The sequence below is a fragment of the Neomonachus schauinslandi genome, chromosome 6 (genome assembly GCF_002201575.2).
Source record: "Neomonachus schauinslandi chromosome 6, ASM220157v2, whole genome shotgun sequence".
NCBI classification, from domain to species: Eukaryota; Metazoa; Chordata; class Mammalia; order Carnivora; family Phocidae; genus Neomonachus; species Neomonachus schauinslandi.
The window spans coordinates 35,937,197-35,959,343 of record NC_058408.1 but is presented as its reverse complement, the minus strand read 5'-3'; the positions used below and the strand labels follow the sequence as shown (position 1 = coordinate 35,959,343).

Below are 22,147 nucleotides of genomic sequence, written 5' to 3'. Positions count from 1 at the left end.
TCAGTTTCGGTCCTGGGCCACCACCTTTTCTTCTCTTTCTGCACTCTCCCTGGAAAGTCTCAAACATTTCCAGGGCTCCAAAATACCAACTATAAGCTCCCAAATGTCTGTCTCTAGCCTGGACCTTTCTTCTCAGCAATGCCTTTGAAGTCTAGGCCAATCGGTATTTATGATGCTTATGAAGATAAGACTGTTTTTTAACATAGATCACTTAGCTCTTCCTAGAGAAAAGCTCTCATTCCATTTTATTGCCTCTTTATTCCAAAGCAGACACTGCAAAGATGATTATCCTGATAGGCCACACAAAGTACCTTGTTATTGGAGGGAACTAATAATAGACTCTACCACTACACAATGATAGACTAGTACCCTATAGGCATTGAAGCACTGAAAGAGATGCAAAAAGAAAAAAGAAGAAAAAAATAGGAGGAAGGGACCATGTCCTTCACTCAGAGTTCCCCAGAGTTCTGCAGTATGTCTCCCAAATAGGGTACTGAAAATGGTTTTTTTCCTAATTGAGCAAATTAAGAAATGAAGAACCAGACTGATTCTGCCTAATGGCCAAGTCTAGAAAGCCTTCCAGTCTTGAGAAAATGGCTTATCTACAAGAAGTACTTGATCTCTATTTGTTGAATCAAGCCAAGCAGCAGAGAAATAGAAGATCATGAGTCATTGTCAAACAGAACTACTCTTCTTAGACTAGTTTGCTTTGTAATCCTTCAGTGAGTTAGTTGGGGCTGGTGTCACTGACCTCAAGTGAAAGTGTTTCTCATCAGGCCAACTGACATGTATGTATATCCTGCTAATTGGTGGGTTAGGATTCCAGAGAACTAAGTAAGCATTAGTTGGATCATGTCGATAATTCTTACAATTGACTGATCAATTTTAAATTGACTGATCTCTCAAACTCATGGGATTTCTGTACCTACATCTTCAAACTGACCAATATAGCAGATAAACTGAATGGATATCACCACAGAGCTGTGGTCTTTGGGCTCCTTCTGACACACCAGAGCATCAGATCCCTCCCACAACCATTAGACTGACCCTCCCTGATTGTCACTGGAAGCGCCTTTCCTCAATTAAGTCTCTAAATAGAAATTTTACTACTTCAGAGAGGATATAAATCAGCTCAGTAGGATACTCTTGGGGCAAAGAAGAGGAGATAAGGGTTGGGGGGGGAGGAGGACATATTGAAATTATTCAATGAAATGAGCATCAAGGGTGGGGGTGGGTGAACTGCTTGAGATGTCGATTCTCCTTTTGTAGGAGTAACTGACAGGCAGCCTGAAGGTATCTTCCTTCAAAGGAGAGAGCACATTGAGAATTGGCAAGAAGTAATGTCACTCTACTCTACTCAAAATGCTTCCACTTATTAAAAGATTTCCATGCTGAACACAAATTCTAGCTCCCTCCTTGAGAGAGTGCTTGTAAAGAGAAAAAGCGTGTTGCTTCAGCAGTAATTTCTCTTTGTCCACCCCGCTCGGGTGTTTGTGAAAGTACCTTTTTGTCAACATCCTACAGCTCTGTTCCCCAGTGAGTCACAACCAATAATCCCCCCTCTCATAAAGCAGCAGGGTACTAGATAGGCTAATTCCTCCCCAACCCTTTCTTTCCTATATATATTTTGTTCACTGAGCATTAAATTAGCATTTTGCCATCACTAGATCAATTACTATCTATGCTGCTATGGAAAAAAATAATCTCCCTGTATAATGCTCAACAAGCCTCAGCCTTAAGAAGTTCTTCCAGTATTCTATCTATATTCTTCATGCTGCTGTATGGGCCTACTTCCTCTTACACTGCCCTCAGTGAAGTCAGAAAATATTCATTCATTCATTTAACAAGTATTTACTACACAACTTACTCTGCGCCAAGCATTTTGATACATGCCAAGGATACAGACCTCTGACTTCATGAGGCTTACAGTTCAGTGAAGGAGATACGGATTAAACAAGTTATTGTATAAAAATATTTCATTGCAACTATGATAAGTACAACAGAAGAGATCACCTACAAGGTGCTCAAAATGAATTGTTAATCAGGACCTGACTGACTCAGGAGGGTCAGCGGAGGACAAACAAACAAGATATCACTGGAACTATAATCTGAAGGATGAAGAGAGGTGGAGGGAGAGGAGAGAAAGCATCCTAGGACACGGACGAGCCCATGTGGGGTTCTGAGGCTGGAGGGGCAAGATGAGCAATTGAAGAGAAGGAAGAACAGAGTGTGAAGTGGGGGGTGGGAGCAGAGCGGATGGGGAGAGGTAGCAAGCTCAAGATCAGGCAGGGCCTCCTAGGTCATCTTAAATATTGTGGGCTTAGTCCTAAAATAATGGGATACCACTAGGGATTTTAAGAAGGATAGCAACATGGTTAGGTTTTTATTGAGAAACATCACTCAGCACTGTGAGGATAATGAATTGAAGAAGGCAAAAGAAACTAGTTAGAAACTATCTGGTAGACTGGGCAAGGAATAAGAACAGTAAGATTAGGATGACATAGCAGAAATGGAAATAATTTTTAAAAATAAGATCTTCCTAGGAGATAGAATATACAGTACATACAGGTAGAATGGAGGGAGAGAGAGTACAAAGGGTAACTTGCTGGTTTGGGCCTTGAGTAACTAGATTAAGGATGACTTTTCTAGAAACAGAGAATGCAAGAGGGAAAGGAGCTAGTTGGACTTATGGCGGTATGGGGTACACGAGTCCAGTACTACATATGCTAAGTCTGAGATACCTGTGAGATACACAAGTGCAACAGCTCAGTAGCCATTGGATATACGAGGTACCTCATCATTAATGAACATTATTTAAAATTATAACACTCTACATTCTTGTAATTTTTGTCTTGATGGGGGTATGTTCTAGAATTGTACTGCTCAAAATGGAAGCCCCTGGCCACATGGGGGCTACTTAGACTCAAATTAATTAAAATTATAAATTTTAAAAATTAGTTTCTCAGTGACACCAGTCACATTTCAAGTGCTCAGTGTGGCTGGTTACTTCCGTATTGGTCATTTCCATTACTGCAGAAAGTTCAATTGGACAGCCCTGCCTAGAACATCAGAGGGTTTCCTACAACACTCAGCTCTGATTAGTCTTCTGGTGAATGTTCAACTGCCATTTCATCAACACTGAGAAATCCTACTGTATTTCGTGCTCCAGACAAAGCTTTGAGGTCGAAGATGAAAAAGATACGGGAAAAGAAGGTATGATCATTCTTGGTACTCAAGTATCTTCCAACCAATCTTTAAAAAAAAAACAGATGAAGGATTAATGTCATTGGAGAGAATATATGAGCAGCCTGGGGGGGGTGAGCTCCCATTGTAAAAATACTATCAGATCAATCATGGAGACTAATGTCAGAGGAAATTAGGTGCTAAGGAGGCATTAAGTCTTCATTTGGATTAAGACAAAAGAATGGGGAATGGATTCATGAAAAGAGAGGGAAGGAGAGTAACCCAAGTGGGGAAACAGTTCATTCAAAAGGTTACACAATATTTGAAATGCCAGCCCTATTTTTCTGAAGGAAAACAGAATCTATGCTGAACTGTGTAAGAAACAGAATAATGGGAAAAAGTCTTTGCGTGGACAAGTGGAAGAACAACTAAAGAATCAACCCAATTGTATTATGCTGAGCGAAATAAGTCAATCAGAGAAAGACAATTATATGGTTTCACTCATATGTGGGATATAAGAAATAGCACAGAGAATCACAGGGGAAGGGAGGGAAAACTGAATGGGAAGAAATCAGAAATGGAGACAAACCATGAGAGACTCTTAACCATAGGAAACGAACCGAGGGTTGCCGGAGGGGAGGGGGTGGGGGATTGGGGTAACAGGGTGATGGGCATTAAGGAGGGCACATGATGTGATGAGCACTGGGTGTTATATGCAACCGATGAATTACTGAACTCTACCTCTGAAACTAATGATGTACTATATGTTGGCTAACTGAATTAAAAAAAAAAAAATCAACCCAATTGTGCACTGACTTAACACTGTGGCTAACTCAGACGCTGAGCTAACCATTGGGGATATAAACAGTAATGGAATCCTGATCTCATACTCAAGGACTCCTTGTCTACATAGCTATAACCTACTACCAGGCTGTCAGGATAGAAGGTGATAAAATAGGTTTTACAAAATATGTTCTTGCTCAATAAATATGTACACTAAACACCATATTCATAATATACAAGACATACATCTCACCAAAAAAATGCATACTCAAAAATTACTATCCACTTAGGTGAGTGACTTGTGGATGGGAGCTCAAATGAGGCAAACACACAAGGGTCCTGGACTGAGCTGTGATGAGGCAGAGCAGACATTCACGTGCTTCATCCTGTGAGTAAGTGTTCTCACTGTCTTCATTTTTAACCAAAATTAACAAAGCTACATAGCACAGTTTGGGTTTCTCCTTTAAGATTTTAGATTTTTAAAATTTGTCAGTAACATAAGCCACAGCTCAAAGTCTACAGAGCAGTGCTTAACATTAAGTTCAAGGTTAATTTTAGACCCTTCGTGAAGGAATGGGGAGATGTGTTACAGGGCTTCAGCCTAGGCTGAGAAGAATTCTCTGGCTTTCACAGATGATAATTGGGTTTCAGGCTTCGGGGAAGACTATTCGGATTTGAAGATGGAGGTTGAAACCTTGATGATACCAGCTTGTATGGTTTTCCTTTGTGTTACATAGCCATGACTTTCATTGAAATTCCATTTTTCTATTAAGATTCACTGACATTTCTTTCCTGCTGATTGCTGGGTACTACTACTGAATAAAATATTTATCTTTAAACATACATGGGCATATTTAAATTCCTTCAGATGTGTTATTTTGCTATGTGCTTTGTATCAGTTTTTATTGAAATAACTGTCCACTTTTACTATGGCTATCTCTACAGGAAAAAAAAACTCAAATGTATTCTATTTGGTAGTGTTGGGTTTCTGAAATATATTTGCTTTAGCTGCATATACTGGGGGAGTTTAGGCACATTAATCACGACTCAGTAAATTTCTTGTGTTTTATTGCCTGCCGTGAACACCGATGACAGCACATTTCTTTTTAGCCACTCTTTTCAGGGTTATCAGAATACTGCTGCATATTCAGAACTGACTCTTTCCTACAAGATTGTAATACACTGTATATCACTTTTATATGATAAAACATTTGTGTAACATGTGTGTAAAGTGCCAAATTTTCCAAATCATTTTCCTGTGGCATCAGAATGCATCTTAAGCACTTAGCTGTTTTTTTCTTTTTTCTTTTTTTTATGCTACAGTAACAGTATCTATCAAATTAGCCAAGAATAAAAATACCAGCACTGCAGGGCAGTTAAGGAAGAGTTAAGCTGTATGCATGGCGAAAAAGGGTGAGAAACTTTTACTTAGCAATTTTACATATAAGAATTCGTCCCAGTTATGATACTCATCTCCATTTTGATTGACAATTGCCAAAAATTAGAATGACACGATTGCCCAATAGCAGGAGACTAATCAAATAAATGACGGCATAGCCACATAACGGAATTCTGTTAGAAATGTTAGAAATGGATTTGGTGACATAGAAAGGTGGTCCTCATACAACTATGTCTCTGGAATAATAGCATTTGTGTTAAACGTTATACATGTGTGCGTATATGTAAAGAAAAAGGTTAGAACAGTTGTAACAGTTTTTGTTGAAGAGGTATTTTTCTTTCCCTCTTGTGTGAATTTTCTTATTTTTATACAGTAGGCATGCATTGCTTTGAAACACTTATGTAAAAACAAAACAAAACAAAACCTGCTACCTCTGGGCACATCCTCTTTGAACCAATCTGGCAAAAATGGCCCATGTTGGGGTGAATCTGATGACCGCCTTCCCTCCCAGGCCTAGTCCACCTGGCTCAGTGGTCCCCCACCACCTGCTCACCACGCTGTCCTGGACGCACGGGGTCTGCACAAGCCTCTGGACTGCGTTCTCCACGCTGACTCCCAGCCAGTTGAGGGCCGCCCAGCACCAGAGGTAGTCATAGCCACCATGCCAGAAGCTCACAAACGCAAACGTCACTGCGGTGGAAAACAGTGTCCCCAGCAGGCCATGCTGGGACCCGCCTACTGGAATGTACACATACCTAGAGAAAGAAGAGGCTGTTAGGAGCCATGCAGTGGGCTGTCCCTTCACTCCTACCTGCTTCTGCCCTTGATTCTCCTGTCACCCACTGTTAGCGACCATGTGGAGATCCTTCCCTGCTTCCAGGAGGCCACACAGGGCACTCCTTGAATTCTCCAACACACCAGCAACCGGCAAAAACACAAGCCTCAGTTCTGAGGGGCTTGAGGTTAAATGAACACACAGGCTTGAGAGCTCTCATTACCAGAGCAAAACAGCACTTACAAGAGGCAGGGTGAGGAGTGGTGAATTTACAGTTTCTAAAAGGGGAGTGCCCAACCCTGGAAGCCTCATCACACAATGGCAATTAAGCTTCCAGTTATATGGGGACACAAACCTTCAAGACAGTTATATATTTTACAGCTCAAACTATTATGTTTATGGTAAGCCCAATATTTAAGCACAATTGCTGCAATCAAGCTCCTAAATAGCAGGAGCTGGGTGCAGAACAGAGGTGCCAAGACCCATTGCTCCAGCTTTCCAGGCAAGTTGCCCAGAAGGAGCAGTGACTTTGCAAGTAAACGGAAGAGCTCTGTGCTCACAGGTCAGCCAAATTATTACCCAAAATGCACAGCATCCCCGGGGTATGCTCTCTACCGCTGAGGCAGCGATCTGACTACACATAAGCAGGACCATCTTCTTTAACTGGTATTTTCCAGCTAGGGTTGGACAAAACTCACACCTTGGGTTGGTAGAATCTGGAGAGCTAGGAGAACAGCCTCCTGGCAGCAACCTTTAAAAAAAATAAAACCCATAGGTCTTTGGTCTGTTGGTGAGTGCTTCTTTGTCCAACCTTCTTCCAGGAAGGAAAATGAAATCTTCATTTCCTGAATACACAGTGTGTCCCAGGCACGGCACTACACACTTCACACACATTACGTGGTTTGATTCTTTGAAGCACCATATGGTTTACACCTGCTGTTCCAGCATGCCAGCCAGTTTACAATGTGTCCTGTTTGTATATTATTATTTTGTAGGAAATGTTTTTTTTTTATTATGTTATGTTAGTCACCATCCAGTACATCATTAGTTTTTGATGTAGTGTCCATGATTCATTGTTTGCGTATAACACCCAGTGCTCCATGCAATACCCCAGTGATGGGTATTAAGGAGGGCACATATTGCTTGGAAATGTTATTTTGAAAACCATTTTTGAAGAGAACAATTTTATAGACAAGTAAAAAAAAATAAAAATGAAAACCACTCCCCAGTCAATAAATATTTCAAAAAACTATAGGATAAGTATTTTTAAATATCCTCCTTCACTCTGTGCTCCAGTTTAGATAAAATTATATGATCAGCTTAAAAAGGCCCATTTTGTAGGTGAGAAAACAGAGGCTGAGAAGTTAACTTGAGCAAGGCACACAACCAGGAAGGGGAGGAGCCATCCTACAACTCTGGCACCAGAGTTCATGCCCTCCATCACACCTACATCTTACACTCCAAGCTAAAACCAGAATGCACGTGAGAAAGTAGCCATTTCAGAAATAAGTGAAGCAAATAAAACATCTTCTCTTGTGCAAAAAGGAGACCATCTTGACAACGAAATTAGCAAATATGTATCAAGGGCTCACTACAGATTACAGGATCCTCCATCTGCTTTCAAGCATTTATTTAGGCCTCCAGGGCAGTCCTGGCATTATGGGAAACCCAGAGACATAAAACATTGTTCCTGCCAAAAAGGCCAGGTAGAGCTGGTTGTGAAACAATAGTAAATACGTCTCAGCATTAAGCTAGATGATACAGTACAAAGTAGACCAGGAGAGTTTGAGTGTAGAGGAGAATGGAGAGAGTGGAGGCAAGTGGACCGTAGCCTGGCAAGGCCAAGAGGATGAATTTTGCTGGGCAAAGGGGAGAAGGTGGGTGCCGCATCATGGACCTAGAAGGTCTGGACAATAAGCCAGAAAAGCCTGACAACCCCAGGCACGGTAGTTTTAGTTGGTGTTCTGCTGCCCCCTAGAGGCCGCTTGGTTATTGGTGCAGAACATTCTTCATCAGAAGCAAAAAATGGGCCACAATTCTCTATATATAGTCTCCTACCTGCATGGAGGGAGTTGTTGCCCCATCATGGCACTCCATGAGGCTGCACTTCACTTCATACAATGTTGTGTGCATATATATATATATGTATATATATGCACGCGGCCTTCTTACACACATGTATGTATATATACATGTATGTGTGTATGCATGTATAGAGGCGGTGGGGAAGGGAAACAGGTGTTCAAACCAATTTCAAAAGTATGAGGAATGACTGTTATTGGCAGAAACTACAGATAATTTTATTAAAAAAAGGTAATACTAATACCAATACTCTTCTCACCCAAGACAACTATTTCATGTTGACCTCTTATTGTATCTACGTTAAGGTGACTGGCCCTCTATATGTCAGGAAACCCAGTGTAGAATAAACTCATCATCATCTCATCATCCACACCAACAGTCCTTCATACTGGATTCAACTCCAAGAAGGACACATTCTCATGCCTGTGACGAGGAAGTGTCTAGCCCCATAATTACATGCACAGCTATTTTAGGGGCTCTTGGCACTATGGCTTTGTAACTTTGCCTTCCAAATGACTGCCGACAAAAATCTGAGAATTCCTTTTATTCCTAAAATTCATATACGGCAGGTCTCCAAGGACATGAGGCTGCTTATTTTAAACCTGAAGAGGGTCTGGCTTCCAGACTGGAAGATAAAAATCCCTTCTTCACTCTTAACCTCTGGAAGGCAGGAGGTGCATCAAAAAGGAGAGTAAACAAGTTATTGTCTTTTACAAATTCTACCAGTCTTGCGTCAGTTCCATGATTAATAAAAACAGAAATGTCTCTCTTTCAGGAAAGCAGTAGTATGACCCCACTCACAGAGATCCACCGCACAGTGAAATTGATTTCCCCAAGGAAGAAAGCTTTCAGCACCACCTTCTCCACGAAGCAAAAAACAAAAAGATTTTTCTTGTCAGTGACTGTGAGCTTCAGTCTGCACAGGGCCTGCCCCTGCCACGCGGCCTCATATGGTCACTGCTTGCAAAGAATGCTGCTTGAAGGAGTTAGCATCCAGCCGCAGCCGCCTTCTTAATTTAAAACCATCTCACGGACCTGCACAACATAGCAAACCCCCAACTCAGGAGGAGGAACTTCTATAAAATGGAGACATTATTAATAACGTCTACCCTTTACTGAGTGTCCGTGAGCCAGGTGCTTTATGTATACTATTTCTAATCATTACAACAACCTAGCAAGGAACCAGTGACTACGTCCAGCTTATACAGGAGAGGTGAAATCTGAACCTAGAATGTTCTGGTTTCAGAACTCCCAGGCCTATGTCCTATTTTGCCTTTCTTTTTCTTTTCTTTTTTTTTTTTTTTTTTTTTTTTGGTAATAGAAACATTTCTTGGTGATATGTTCCTCTTATTTAGCCAAATCTTCAAAGCAGTCTCCACAAAAACATTCACCAGCATTTTACTAACTGAAGAAATGGTCCTTTGTCGGAAAGGAATCTTGCTGGGGAGAAAGATGCTTATATTTACAAAGGCATTTGGGCCAAGGAGCACTGTGCTAGAAGTCCAGGGTATAAGTTCAAATTTTAAACAGACTAACTAGTTTCCTTCTGTCCCACAGAGATGATATATGCCATCCTGACCAGACTGGCATCCCGCAGATGTCTGACTACAAAAGAAGTGGGGGGGGGGTGGCGTAAGAAGTCAATGGTTGGGGGGGGGGGGTTGTGGCCAAGTAGGTATACATGAAGGGAGAAGAAAATATGTGTCTCTCTCAAATCCACTATGAAAAACAACTCAAGAATATGTCCTACAGTTGGGGAGAGGGGTGGTGAAAATCCATGTGGTAAAAACATTAATCTTAAAACCACAATGCTCCGTTTTCCCAGGACCCACACAAGAGCTCCCCAGCTTGGCATATTATCTTCAAACTCTTTGCTGAGGCCTAATCCCTGACCCCCTTGAGGTAAGAGGAGGTAGGAGACCGAATGACTTGGTTTCTACTCTCCTGTGGAATGAGGTGAGGTGGGCTTGCAGGGTCCCAGTCTTCAATTACCTAGTGTTTGGCAGGGCCATTCCATCCTAATCCAGCTCTGCCATACCTTTCCATCCTCACTTCCCATTGGTCCTCTTGGCAAATCATGAAATCCTGAACAAATGGGGCTTTCATACTTCCACGCCTTTGGTCATACCATGTTCACATCCTCCAACCTCTCTGGTTTTCCAGCTTCTATTCAGCCTACAAAATTTTGTCCATTCTCTATCTCCTCCCAGAAGTCTCTTTTGAATATGCCCACTGTTCTACTTAACCCAGAGCACCTCCTCTTTGTACCACTGCCTGAACAGTTATTCACCAAAAGATGTCTCCTCTATTATACTGTCATTTCAATTAAGTTGTAAACCTCTTTCTGGAAGGACTAGATGCGTGATGTGTGTACATGCGTGCAATGTGTTATTATATAGCTCCTAGTCAACAGTATTTATTGTACCTAGCAACATAATTTTCACAGCCTCCAATAGCTTTTAAACTTGTGATAAATTATCACCACGGCCAGGGACCTATTATGAGCAATTAGGAACCAAGGGAGGATTGTAAGGTCCTGCCCCAGTTATTGGGAGAAACTTCAGAGGACACTTGTTCCTAAAGAATACAGACACTTGAAGGACGCTGAAGTCTCTCCACACTTTGTAATCCTACTTCCCCTATTAGGGTCAAAAGCACGTGGCTCCAAACCACTAGACCTATCCTAACCTCAGGAAATTTCACAGATGACAGGTACTAGGCTTGTAAAGACAAGAACCTTTAGAAGCAGGGAAGGGCAAGACTTCTGGCTGCATTGCACTGTTGGTGAGGTGACCTCACCTTGGCTTCACCTGGGCTCTATGAGGAGCTCCTACTTAAGAGTTCTTCACAGAGCTGGCCAGGCTCTCCTAAACCCAGCTCTCACAAGCAACAGCCCCCTGAACTGACCCTGGCTCTGACCTTGGCCCACATTTGAATTCTCTCTTCCACAGCCCAGTCCAACCTCCATCCTCTAGGTAGTAGACAAAGAGCTGGTGTTTAGACCTCACAAAGGAAGCTACAGATCTGCTTATAAAAAGCTTTCAAAAGAAGATGCACACAGTAAAGAAATCACTCTATCCAGTACAGATCATAATGGAATTTTAATAAGTAAGAACCAGCAGTTGGTTAATGGACAACTCTAGACTTTAGCATCTCCAGAAGGCTAAAAGAGGTCCACTTTCAAAGCAGAGGGCACATTTTGAGCTGGGCTAATTCTCAGCTCTTTTACCAAGAGATGCTGGCTATAAGTTTTATATGCAACTCTGAAAATTTGCTTATTAAAAATGCTATGTCCTATTTGACAACAGAACACTGTGGAATTTATAAAATAGAGATTAAACTCAGGCTATATTTAGTCTACATTTAAACTTCCAGGTTCGTGTAATTAGATGCTAACATTTTTTTAAAATTAATCTTTTCGTTCCACAAAGTCAGTAGCTAAGTGGGTTGAGGTGCTGTGCTGATAAGCTCAAGCCTATAAAGTCTATCCTAGAGAAAGATTCAGTTCTACCTTCACAGACCGAAACCCAAACTCTAGCTCCCCCAAACCTCTATCATCCTCACCGCAGAAAGAGGCTGACAGAAGGAATGGCTCAGCCCAGGCTTCCTCACCACCACAACACAGCTCAAGCAGCAACAGAAGCAAAGCATAGCACAAGCAGGAGGGCAGTGCTGGAGACCTGGAGATGTGATCTTGGTTCTGCTCTGCCACTTACCAATCTCTGTCACCTTGAGCTTGTCAATTAAGCCTACTCGGCATAAGTGTGTACACTGACCCATATGCTGGGAGCACTAAAACCTTCTTTGGGGATGAGCCGCTATGAAGATCAGATGAGACAATATATGTGTAAGGAGTTTAGCGATGCCAACACTCCATATGAATGGGAGGACGCATACTTACTAATAATGAGCCAGCAGGACCACACTTGCATTCAGGAAAAAACAAAATGCCATTATCATAATGATCAGATGCCATTCCTGTATCTTCCATAAGCATCTGAAGGCACCAAACCTCTGGTCTGTTTGCTCAGAGATGTTCTTTACTTAAAACAATTAGCCTTAAATATGCTACCATAAGAACCAAGCTGCATAGTGCTCAGGGGTCTAAGCTATGGGTTCAACACCCACCCATGCAGACCCGTTGATTAGGCGTGGCCCAGGTGGGAGGCCGGCTGTTCTCCAAATATCTGATGTTGGCTACGGAGGGGCCTGTAGAGGGTATATGGATGAGTCAGGGTACAGTAGCCCCAACCCCAACTTGGTCCATCACCAATATCTCACCTACAAATCACTGCTGGCCTTCCACTCAGGTTCCCCCTTACCTAGCGAATACAAGAGCCACCTGACCAAATCCTTTCCTTATAATGGGTGACTACTGGGTGGGCAGGGCCTCAAGAAAGTGCCTTTATAGGTCTACTCATTCAACCAGTTTAAAGCAGCCTGATAGGGTGCCTGGGTGGCTCAGCTGGTTAAGCGACTGCCTTCGGCTCAGGTCATGATCCTGGAGTCCCGGGTTCGAGTCCCACATCGGGCTCCCAGCTCAGCAGGGGGTCTGCTTCTCCCTCTGACCCTCTTCCCTCTCTTGCTATCTGTCTCTCATTCTCTCTCTCTCAAATAAATAAATAAAATCTTAAATAAATAAATAAATAAATAAATAAAGCAGCCTGATAATGCTCCAGAAGTTTCCATCCTCGGTGATACATGAGTCTTTGCAGCACTACAATTCTCACACTACAGACTGCAACTAAAAAACAAGCAAACAAACAACTCTTTAACATGCAATACTTCCAAAGTAACTTCCAGTCACACGTGGAGGAAGTAAAGGTCCAGGTGGAGGTGACCACAGACAGGGGTACACACTATTTCCCTCCATGGGGTTTCCAATCCTCTTCAGCTTAGGAGCACATTGAAGCCTCGGCTCTGGGGCCCATGTCTATTTTGGGCTATAAATAAACACAATATAAAACAGATTCTTTGGAGATTTGAGCAGAGGAGACAGAGCGGGAGTTTATACTCTTTAGTGCCACAGAGCTGAGTCTAATCGCTAATAAAAAGGTCCTTGAGCCTCAGTTTAATAACCACCAAGATTTCCTGGCTGCCTGCCCGTCTCCCCACCTTCCTCCCAAGAGGATGCTAAAAGCATCTATAAGCTTCCCTAGGCCAGATGAAAAGGAGGGGGTGCATGGAACATCAGACGAGAGGGGGCAAACCCAGCTGTCCACATGATGTAGGTCTGTATGATTCCCCATCTCACAGTCAGAGGGAAACGGCTGAGGGGAAAGATGTCATCCTCCGCTGCCCCTAACACATTTCCCAACCTGTGTTTCATCAGCAGATCCCAAGCCCTGGATCAAAATTACGACAGTCCTGGGCACACAACTCCTCTCATAAGCAACTACTGTTTCTCTCGTCTGCTCCCTTTTGATCTCTGTCTCTCACCCGCATCCTCTCCAGTGCCACCCTGCTGGTCTAATCTTCTAACTCATTTGTCATGACTGTTAGGGAAATGTTCACTATAAAATGAACTTGTACAACTCAAAAGTTGCTGCACTGGCACAATGCCTTGAGGGTCTCTAGAACAAAGTGCTCTGAAGACAAGTGCAGTAAAGAAACGCCTAACTGATAGCTGAAGCATTTCATTCTCCATCTGGGTTTATGGTGTAATGATTTTGAGACAGCCATGTTAGACAGGGCCTCATGGAGGCAGGGCCCACGTGTGACTATATATAGGTATATAGTCTATGTTCCTACAGCAACACAGGATCGCACACATAAAGTCCAGGTGCTTGGTCATTCAGGCGCAAACAAAAAGTAACAGCTAAGGAGAGGAAGATGCAACTTCTGTGTCCTCAGGAAGCATCTAGTCTGACAATGGTAGCCAAGTCCTTATCCTCAAGGGGTCCTGCCTACAACGGATTCCCATGGCAGTATGTCCTAAATTAAAACCTATCTACCTGGCTTTTATAAAGTCATTCTCCACCTGGCTCCCTCCTATGCCACCAACTCCATCTTCTGAGTCTCCAAAATAGGTTTTCCACTCTAGTCAGTGAACTGCATTCTTACACAAGTCTGGGCCCCATAATCATGCCACCCATCCTCCCACCCTGGAAGACTCCTGGCCATCACTGCCACCATCTGATTTTTCAAAATGCGTTCAACATTCACTTCAAGGAAAATTTCCCCTGCCAATCTCACAGAATGCTGGTGGCCCTTTGATTCTTCCTTTCTTCAGAATTCATGGGTTCACTGTGGCCTAATTTCCTCAGACTTGTCGATCTGCTGCGCTCTAGCATTTCTGAGTGACTTCATCAGGTCCACGGACATGTAAGATTCCCCACCTCACAACCAAGACATGGAACAGGGAAATGTTACATTGCCCTTTTTACTTCCCCCGGAGTCTACCTTAGCTCTGAATTCAGGGGGTGTTCAGTAAATCCTGGCCAACTTCCTTCTTTCTCTCATCCTCCTCGTTTCCCTGATTCACCTTCCTTCTCCCCTGCCCCCCCCCCCGCTTTTTTTGACTGTCACTCTGAACAAAAGATGATTCTCCAGCTAGAAGGTATGGCTTCGTAAGTAAATGTCATCATTCACATCTGCTGCCACATTGTCCTCTAAGGTGCTGTGGGTTTTGCAGAGTAACATTTGCAAGGACTAAGACTAAGTCACAGACACCAACAGGAGGGGCCCTGAGCCAGGGGACAGCTGGCAGGGACTGAGAGGTGGAATGTGCCAACTCCAACTTCCCCAGGAAACTGCCAGAGCTACCCAAAAGAAAAGGGAGAGTTAACCAAAAAGCAAAATTTCTGTGCTAAATGGTTTTTTGTTTAAGATTTATTTATTTATTTTAGAGGGGAGTACAGAGGGAGAGGGAGAGAGAAACTCAAGCAGACTCTGTGCCAACTGTGGAGCTCAATGCCAGGCTCGATCTCACAACTCTGAGATCATGACCTGAGCCAAAACCAAGAGTTGGACGCATAACCAACTGAGCCACCTAGGTGCCCCAATGTGTTAAATGTTTTTAAAATTAAAGCACCCAAACTGGGAGGTTTAAGATTTATAATGTTAACTTTAAAAAGCTTCAAATAAAATCACGGACATGCCCATCAGTGTTAGGTACCTGTGAGGAGAGGGTGTTCTTGACGCCAACAGGAGTATGGCTTTAACCCTTCAACTTTTGGACAGTATCTCTTCCTCTGCCGTGAATGTCACTTCCAAGTCCAGTGTGTGCTTTGGCTATAAGAGAAGTACTGAGCTGAAGGGTCAAGACCAATTTTGGACATGGATTAATGAATGAACACACACACACACACACACACACACACACACACACACACCCCACCTTAGAGCATAGAGAAGGGTGGGAGTCGGGATGGGTAAGTCACAGTCACGGACTTCAGAATGCTGGTTCCTTCTTGGGGCCTTAGTTTACAACTAAGAAGAGATCAAGGGCTAGAGATCAACTAGGGGGTGAGGTCTCTATAGCTTGGAACATGAATGTTCTAGACTGATCAATCACAATGGCATGTTGTTTTGCTACTGGTTTCTGCTAAAACAGAGAGGATCTGTCTTTTCTAATGGATTTTCAAGACATGGAGTGCCTGAATTATGAGCTTATACTTCTGAGTTCCCCATTTCTCCACCTCCCTGCTGCCGTAAAGCTAACTCATGAATTAATATGAAATGCACGAGGAAAGGGTTATCTGAAGGAAGCCTACAGGGAATCCTGACTCAAGGTGATGAATCCTTTCCTGATAGCAAATTTCCACCCACCAATTTATCTGCTTTGCCAATTCAGACATTTATATTCTGGACCTTCTTAAAGAGTAACAGCCCATTGGTAACAAAAATGCTCATCTGGGGTGGCCATAGATGGGGTTCAATGCCCAGGAAGGGAGAAAAGTGGGAGAAAAAATGCCAGCAGATATCATACAGGCACCATTTTAAAAACAATGCCACTCAAGACTGTTTTTTAGGAAGAAGAAAAATAAAGGTCTCTGGCGCTGAAGTGATTTTCAGAAAATAAAGCAACATGGCTGCTGGTCGTAATAATGAGGCTACTCCCTCTCTGGACTGAAGTCAGCACTCTGACAAATCAGCTCTGACAGAAGTGTTTCGACTGCCTCTCATTTATCATAATTATGATCCATAATCCCTATCAGGCATGATACCTTTTAAGGCCGGGCTCTGGAAGGGAAAACTGATAATGCTTGGGTTTGGGCACGAATGGCAATAAATCTGCAACGGCATCCAACACAACTATGCTCGCACAACATTTACGGAAACAAAGCAAGAACATCATCTCATGCCCGGAAAACAATGCCCCAATAAGCATTTTTCCCTTAATGCAGTGAGAGGCTGCCCAGATGACACTGCTTATTCGAAAGATCCCATGGTAATTGAATGAACCCTTGAGTGCACATTAGAGATTAATATTTTAAGAGCTGGCATTTTACAGAGACAGTCTAAGAATGACATTCAATGTGTGTCACAAAAGGCAGAGTCTTCTGTAGATTAAAAATACCACCATTCATGCAGTAAAATCATAAGAAATCAGACGTCAGACGTGGAACTGGATATTAACATGGTAATCCGCGTTGGAAAGCGTCCCATCCCAAGGGTTGAGGAAAGAAGTGGACCATAAGAATGGCATTTTACTTGCTCCCTGGGCTCCCTCTCAAGTGTGGTCAAGATGAGGAAGGAAGTTTTATGGGCTGGAGGGTACTGCGCTTGACTTTTACCTTACTCCTGGGAGAGGCGGGCAGAGAGAATGGGGAGTAATTAAGTAGTCCCCAGCTGTAAGTGGCTAATGTAGCTGCAGAGAGCAAACAGGTCTTGAGTCTGGAGAAGCAGAGAGGCAGGTGGGTTTCAAATGAAACAAGTGCTGTTCCCAGATCTTCCCTCCCACATACAGTCCTGCCATCCAAGACTATGGCCAGTGAAACTGCAGACAAGGGCAGCTCCCAAGAGGAGCCATTTCATGGGGGCCAAAGAGCAACAGCATCCCCTCGGAGCTCCTACCTGCCTATGGTGTCTCATCTGCCCAGACTATATCTACTAACACAAATCTAAGGCCCAGCAGCCAGTCCAGCAGGCCTGGGCTTCCAACACCATCACCCTTCCTGATGAGAAAGGAAAAGGCATGGAAGAAATGCAATCAATCTGGGTCATGTGCCCAAATACAAGGTGTAGGGCAGAAAGTAGCTGACTGAGTTTACTGTCTCCACCTAGGTGCCATTGATGAAGAAGTTTATTTTGAGAGCTCAACAGACACGCCCTTTTTCCATTCCATGATCAAGGCTAGGAGATAGGGAACCTACTTTCAGAACATTCCCTCTTCTGTTAAAGAGTTTCTGGAACCTCGCAAGAGAGAGGGGTGGCTGCCCATACTGTGGAGCATGGAGGTGCTAAGATGCAGCCGTGGGCTTTAAACACCAACTCCTTTTATGGAGCCAGGAGCCAAGAACCATCCAGGGGGATGCTAGAGTGGGCTTGAGGGAGGGGAGGGGCAACCAATCTATTCTTGAGTTCAACTGTGGGATCAGTATTCCAAGCTCGTCTGGTTGTCCTCATGTCTGCCACTTTCCTGCTGCATCACAGTCCTGACAAGACCTCTGAGGCTTCAGGCTGGACTCGAGGGCTCTGCCTTCGTGACCCCACTGGGAGTCTCGGCACTGTGATTCTCAGTCACTTCAACTCTCTGTGTTCCAGCTCTTAAGTGAGGAGTTCGCTAGAATGATAGAAATCTCAACAGCACACTGGATGTCAAGGGGGACTCCCAACTCACATTGGCTAAATGGTCTCCCCAGCCTGGGGCCCCTTCTGCTCCTCCCATCACCATCCAGCCCTGGCTGATGGCTCTTCCTCAGCACCGGCAGCTGCACATATGGCTGCCTCTGGCACAGCTGCAGAACCTTCGGTGTTCTCTCCAGCATCTCCTGAGCTCTCTAGGAACGCTCGGTCTCCAGGGCTACACTGCAGTGTCATGTGCCCAACACCACTCTTGGTGGGGGCTTGCATCAGGGTCCCTGCTGAGCCCCACGGGGCTAGGTAGCTCTTTGGAGGACCCTTGTCCAAAGTCCCCTCGGGAGTGAGACACCTCAGAGCACAGACTCCCCAAAGGACTGAGCTGCCCCCCACAGCTCTGGGGGAGTTCAAATACTTCTGACGAGTGTACTCCCAGGGCAACACCCAGTGCTCAAGGTAAAACGTCACCCTTTAAGGGCACGGGTTTCCAGAAATGAGGCATTCTAATGGTGACTCTGAGTTGCACCTGTGTAACCTGGTATCACTTAACTGCTCCCAAATCATGCATGTGTGTATTTGTGCTTGTGAAAGGAATGTGCCTGTTAAAAATATGCTGAGTACTAACTATGGGCTAGGCCCTGTGATAGACACTGTCCTGGGCCTGCCTGGACTAGACAGACTGAGGTAGAGTTAGACATCCAGAGGGACAGTTAGAAACTGCAAATAAAAGCAGAAAACAAACAAACACAGCTCAGAGATCTAAACAACACGCACACGCTGGGGGTGTGCAGGGGAAGAAGGGGTTAAATCTGCAAGAGAGGATTCACTGAGAAGCCCACATCTGAGGTGGAGTAAGAAGGGACACTGAGAGAAGGCTCTATTTGTCTTTACTGACCAGCTGACCCAATACCCATTTAACCCTCATATTACTGACAAACTCTTACCAAAGCCAACATCAGAGGAGAACTGTCATCATTGCCTGCTCAAATCTTTCAAGGAAAATGGAGCGCCTGGGTGGCTCAGTCGTTAAGCGTCTGCCTTCAGCACAGGTCATGGTCCCAGGGTCCTGGGATCGAGCCCCGCATCGGGCTCCCTGCTCATTGGGAAGCCTGCTTCTCCTTCTCCCTCTCCCACTCCCCCTGCTTGTGTTCCCTCTCTCGCTGTGCCTCTCTCTGTCAAATAAATAAATAAAATCTTTAAAAAAAAAAATCTTTCAAGGAAAAATACTCTTAGTGGTTGACAATTTTTTTTAAAATGTAATCTTACATTTCACTTTGGAAAATCAAAATGGTAGGCTACAAGGTGACATGTGGGCACATGAGACACAAAATGAGACGAAGTTTTCTTAACGAGTTACCTGGGAACCAAGGGCACCTAGACATCGCACCTGGATGTTAATGATGCTGCCCCAGGAATGCGCCTGGTTCAGCAGGCAGGGCCCTGGGTACAATGCTTCCACCTCCATCACCCTGAACAGCTGTGACCCATGCTGGGCCAGAGAGCCTCCATCTAGGAGATGCATTTATAATCCATGTCTAGCTCACCTCATAGGATTGCAAATGATGATCAAATAAAACAAAAGGAATGAAAAGGAACTGAAAATTCATGTAAAAAATGATTATTATACTAACAGTATATGGAAAATAGTATATTAGGGATATATTATCTATAATAATCAGGGAAAGAATTTCCGTTAAGTATTTTGCTTAATAAAGAGGAGAGAGAGAAAAAAACAGACTGCTCACTTAAGCCAGGTGCTAATTCAATTTTCAAAACTACCCTGGGAATTCGCCCACCCCCCACTCCAATTTACAGATGAGGAAAATGAAGCTCAGAGAGGTTATTTATTTCCCCAATCAGAGAGCTGGCCGACTTCTTCTGTGTTGCATCAGAGAACAGAGTCTGGACCAACCAATGAAAATTACAAGGAAGAAGCTTTTTTTCTTCAATCTGAGGTGTCTAAAGGTAGAAAAGGCTACAAAGCTAACGGTGGAGGGGAGACTGAGATTCAGGTCTGATTCCAAAATACATGCTTTTTTCACTAAATCAAGTGGTTTCCCCAAGATAACTACGGATGTTAGGCATAGATAACTTACATGCTTAACATTCAAAAGACAGTTAATACTTAATCCAATATTTTTTAACTTTTAAAAATATCTATTGAGGGGCATCTGGGTGGCTCAGTCGTTAAGCGTCTGCCTTCGGCTCAGGTCATGATCCCAGGGTCCTGGGATCGAGCCCCGCATCGGGCTCCCTGCTCCGTGGGGAGTCTGCTTCTCCCTCTCCCACTCCCCCTGCTTGTGTTCCCTCTCTCACTGTGTCTCTCTCTGGCAAATAAATAAATAAAATCTTTTAAAAAATAAATAAATAAATAAATAAATAAAAATATCTATTGAGTTCCCAGTAGGTGTCAATCACCATGCTCAGTGCTTTATATGGTATTTCACTTGATTTAGATGGTACTTTAGCATTTCTTAGTGCCTCAGAGTCATTTTTGTGAACCTAAATTATCTTTGTAGCAGCAAAGCATAACAGTTCTAGATTACAGAGTATCCAAACTCACTACGAGATAACAAAAAATCCAATGCATTTCCACTCAAATAAATCCCGTGGACACTTATTATATCACCTCAAAGTCCAGACAGAAGAAGAAGGGATCTTGGAGGCCAGCTTGTGTATAGATCCCCTGTACTATACCCACAACCAGAAGTCATCCAGTCAAAGCCTCAACACTCACAGTGGCCAAGAATTCTCCATTTCTTGAAAAATTCTTTTCTACCTTTAATTTTTTTTTTTAAGACAACTTATTTTGAAGAGAAGATGTTTCTCTGTACTTTTTACCAATGAGTCCCGGTTCTCCTTTCTGAAGAAACATGGAACAAACGTGGCAGGTCTTCAACCAGCAAGCAGCCTGTCAAATATCTGGTGAAAGTCCTCATCTCATTCCAAAGGCTTAAACGTGCAGTTTCTTTATCCATTCTTTTATATCTGGTTTCAAATCTCCTATCACAGTTCCCCCTTTTCTAGATATTTCCTCATTTGTCTGCGTTCCTCTGGGATTATGGTATCTAAAGTACATTGAACATTTTAAGGAATGACATGAATAGGGTGCTTGGGTGGCTCAGTCAGTTAAGTGTCTGCCTTGGGCTCAGGTCATTATCCCGGGGTCCTGGGATCAGGCCCCACATCAGGCTTCCTGCTCAGAGGGGAGTCTGCTTCTCCCTCTGCCTCTGCTCATGCTCTCTCTCTAAAATAAATAAATAAATAAAAATCTTTTAAAAAAACTAAAAAAAGGAATGACATGAATAATGAAGAACAGACTAAGAATACCAATTCTTTTTCTAACCATATATTCGTATAAGTGACAAATATTTTCTAAGCATCCACTATGTGCCAGGTATTATGCTAAGTAATGGAGACACACGGGAATGTCCCATGTAAGGTTGCCCTCACAGAGCTTCCACACAACCACTGATGAAACCCTTGGGGGACATTTGTTTCAGGAACAGCCTTATCTCAAACTAAAGCTTGCACCCATTGCTTTTCTGAGAAAGTCAAGACCATCATATAAGAGCGTCTTCATCGACATCCAAATGGCCAACAGACACATGAAAAAGTGCTCAACATCGCTCGGCATCAGGGAAATCCAAATCAAAACCTCAATGAGATACCACCTCATACCAGTCAGAATGGCTAAAATTAACAAGTCAGGAAACAACAGATGTTGGAGGGGATGCGGAGAAAGGGGAACCCTCCTACACTGTTGGTGGGAATGCAAGCTGGTGCAGCCACTCTGGAAAACAGTATGGAAGTGCCTCAAAAAGTTGAAAATAGCGCTACCCTATGACCCAGCAATTGCACTACTGGGTATTTACCCCAAAGATACAAATGTAGGGATCCGAAGGGGTACGTGCACCCCGATGTTTATAGCAGCAATGTCCACAATAGCCAAACTGTGGAAAGAGCCAAGATGTCCATCGACAGATGAATGGATAAAGAAGATGTGGTATAGGGCGCCTGGGTGGCTCAGATGGTTAAGCGTCTGCCTTCAGCTCAGGTCATGATCTCAGGGTCCTGGGATCGAGTCCCGCATCGGGCTCCCTGCTCCTTGGGAGCCTGCTTCTTCCTCTGCCTCTCTCTCTCTCTCTCTGTCTCTCATGAATAAATAAATAAAATTTAAA

At 43.5% G+C, this 22,147-nt stretch overlaps 1 protein-coding gene across 1 annotated transcript in view; it reads right to left on the bottom strand.

The window, feature by feature from the left end:
* Window positions 1–22,147, bottom strand: part of HHAT (hedgehog acyltransferase) — a 332,511-nt gene that overhangs the window by 71,345 nt on the left and 239,019 nt on the right. The window contains exon 10 of the mRNA XM_044916357.1: window positions 5,919–6,120. Coding sequence (XP_044772292.1) covers window positions 5,919–6,120 — 202 coding nt within the window. The remainder of the gene's footprint in view (window positions 1–5,918; window positions 6,121–22,147) is intronic.